We start from the raw sequence: 3,081 nt of genomic DNA, 5'->3' as shown, positions 1-3,081 counted from the left end.
AAGGAGCTGGACCAGATGCATTTATATGCATATTTGAAGGTCCTCATTCTGACCAGAGTTTTCAAGTCAAAGAATGAATCAACAGCCAGTCTAAGGGATGCAGAGACAGACATGGTAATATTTTGGGCCATAATGTTTCTGGAGACTTTTCTCCAGAGTAATCTGAATTGATTTGAAAATTGATGGACAAGACAAACTAGCAACTAATAGAAGAGTGTGGAACATGTGGGTTGTAACTTCCCCTGTTCTATAACCCAGGCCCTAATGTCACAGTGGCATTCATAAATATCACCGCTGGCATTCAGAGGTCGCTAGTCATTTATGCAATATATGCCTTCCACACCAGCTAAATATGGCATAAAAATCTGGGCAGCATGTGATGAAAAACCCAGTTATGTTTTGGACATGCAGGTTTAAACTGGAAATGCAGCTGGAGGATCATCTTCAGGACTCATTTGTAATCAGCGCGTCAATTTGACCCAGAGCAGAATAGTGTCTCAAGTTCAATTATAAACATCACCCCTTCAAAAAGAAAAAAAAATCTAAATGTAATATAAAATTTTTTTTACAAAAAATCACTTTCAAGGATAGTTAGTGTAATTTTGTGTTTAGGTTTTTTCAGTGGGCATAAAAAATGTAAATCACATTTTACATTTGTAAATGTAAATTTGAATATAAATTTACTCATTTATATTCAAATGAGTAAATTGACGTCATTAATCCTTTATTTGTGAGAATTAAAAAACCATCATTGCACAAATATTGATTGAAATGGTTAGTATTGGTATTAACAATCAGATACAAAAAAGTTTTGGAGGATTTTTTTGGTTTCTGACACTATAGCATGACTAAACACTCTCCGGGTCAAATTGACCCACGAACATTATTGCTGTACCTCAGAAACGAACATAACAGGAGGGTTAAGTCCTCATGTAGCACAAATTAAGGCCTTAAAGTGCATTTTGATAGAAAATGAAGCCTAATAAAGAAACCAAGGTAACCAAAGCTGACCAGGTTTTCTCCAAATAGAAAAATATTTTGAGTAATAAATTTTTGCTTTTAAGGCTGAGGTTCTAAACATCATGGATAGTAAGAGAAAACTAACACAATCGGAAGGTTAAAGTGTCTCTTAGATGCGCTTAAAAAAGTAAGTTGGGCTATAAAACCAGAAAACACAGGTCTTAAGTTTTGTCTTGGCAGGTCTATTTAATCTTGTATATTCTAAGTATTTTTGCCTGACTTTCTTCCAACAGCAGGACAAAAGAAACAAATCCTGCAATTTTTCCCCCACTTAATCCATCAGTGAAAGCACAATGCATCTTAAATCTGTTGTAATTGTCGTCGACTTCCTGCCTCCCTTTCCACCTTTCCTCCAGGTGATCGGTAAGAGCAGCGAGAAATCAGACGACAGCTCCATCGATGAGAAGTACCTCATCGCCACCTCGGAGCAGCCAATCGCCGCCTTCCTGAGGGAAGAGTGGCTGAAGCCTGAGGACCTGCCCATCCGCTACGCCGGCTTCTCCACCTGCTTCAGGCAGGAAGTGGGCTCCCACGGAAGGGACACCCGCGGCATGTTCAGGGTGCACCAGTTCGAAAAGGTCAATGATAGAAATGCAAATCTTTAAGTCTCTGGCAGTTCTGATTTTTGGGGCAATGATTCAATTCAGAAAGTACTTTTTCCTATTGAGGCCATTTAGAGATTCTGTTTAAATTATGTGACTGAGAGGAAAAGAGAGTGCAAACCAATCGTGTTCAAAGTGTGGCCTTTTTCACACCACATCTCCCGCGTGCAGTGGTGTAAAAATCATGTTCTACATCGACGTCGATGCAAACATCATGTGAAATGACAGCTCAGACTGATTCTGGTGTGTCTGCGTGCAGATAGAGCAGTTCGTCTACGCCTCCCCTTACGATGGAAAGTCGTGGGAGATGTTTGACGAGATGATCGGAACAGCAGAGGAGTTCTACCAGTCACTGGGAATTCCTTACCGCATCATCAACATCGTCTCCGGTAAGGTCTCCAGCGGCAGAGCCTGGAGCTGACTCGTTGGCTTCATGGAGTGTCTACTTCACGGTTGTCGTCTTTGCAGGTTCCCTGAACCACGCGGCCAGTAAGAAGCTGGACCTGGAGGCCTGGTTCCCCGGATCGGGGGCCTTCAGAGAGCTGGTCTCCTGCTCCAACTGCACAGACTACCAGGCCAGGAGGCTCCGCATCCGCTACGGACAGACCAAAAAGATGATGGATAAGGTGAGTGCTCGGGTTCAGCACAGCACACACGGTTTGGATTGTTTCACGTAAATAGCATTTTTTTAGGTTTTCCTTCAAGTTCTATAACAACGTTAAATTACCTAGATCCTTCTGGCTAGCAAAGAAGAGCAATAATGTCTCTGGTTGCAAATATGTTCAACTAGTTTATAAGAAATCTATAAAAAAACTCTGGGTGTCATTCTATTGGAAGGAAAAAGACGTGATTGACAGATCATGGAAAATAATTATTTAGAAAAAAGGCACAACTTCTGTTAAATCAGTTAAAGTTGCTGTCTGCAGATCTGGATTAATATGGAGAAAGAAAATAAGATTAAGGAGAAAAGTTTGTTTTTCCTGATCTAATTTCCTCCCTTCTATTATACTCCCTCTTTTACTTCCTTATTTTCCTCCTTTCCTCTGTTTTGTCCTTCCTTTTATGCTTTTTCCCCCCTCATGTTCCTTCCTTTTTTCTGTTTCCTTTACTTCTTTGTGTCTCTTTCCATGTTTTTCCTTCCTTGCTTTTSCTTMTTTTTTGCTTTTTCTWTCATTTGTGCTTTCTTTGTTTTTTGCTCCTTTTTTGTTTTGTTCTTTCTTTCATGTTTTCCTGCTTTCTTTCATTTGTGCCTTTTTTAAACCTTCTACATCAGTCTATAGTTTAGATTAACTGAGCTGGTCTAAGATGTCATATTAATCCAACCATATTATCATCATGTATCTATTTAAATATGGCGACATGTATAAAGCTTATGTTTTAAAATGAGGACAAGCTAACTGCTTTTTCTCCATTAGCAGCCAACAGATGAGGATACATTAATTTATAAGAATTTCCTTAA

At 39.5% G+C, this 3,081-nt stretch overlaps 2 protein-coding genes across 2 annotated transcripts in view; both read left to right on the top strand.

Moving 5' to 3' along the window:
• The window catches only part of LOC103467056 (uncharacterized), a 27,614-nt gene extending 27,197 nt beyond the window's left edge, over positions 1–417 (top strand). The window contains exon 20 of the mRNA XM_008413110.2: positions 412–417. Within this exon, the coding sequence (XP_008411332.1) occupies positions 412–417 (6 nt within the window). The remainder of the gene's footprint in view (positions 1–411) is intronic.
• Positions 418–1,298: 881 nt separating this feature from the next.
• LOC103467055 (serine--tRNA ligase, cytoplasmic-like) overlaps positions 1,299–3,081 on the top strand; it is a 3,239-nt gene continuing 1,456 nt past the window's right edge. The window contains exons 1-3 of the mRNA XM_008413108.2: positions 1,299–1,598; positions 1,882–2,011; positions 2,091–2,248. Of these exons, the coding sequence (XP_008411330.1) occupies positions 1,314–1,598; positions 1,882–2,011; positions 2,091–2,248 (573 nt within the window). The 5' untranslated portion in view covers positions 1,299–1,313. The remainder of the gene's footprint in view (positions 1,599–1,881; positions 2,012–2,090; positions 2,249–3,081) is intronic.

The sequence above is a fragment of the Poecilia reticulata genome, linkage group LG7, assembly GCF_000633615.1.
Source record: "Poecilia reticulata strain Guanapo linkage group LG7, Guppy_female_1.0+MT, whole genome shotgun sequence".
Taxonomy (NCBI): Eukaryota; Metazoa; Chordata; class Actinopteri; order Cyprinodontiformes; family Poeciliidae; genus Poecilia; species Poecilia reticulata.
The sequence above is the reverse complement of the archived record's forward strand: the minus strand, read 5'-3'. Positions and strand labels throughout refer to the sequence as shown.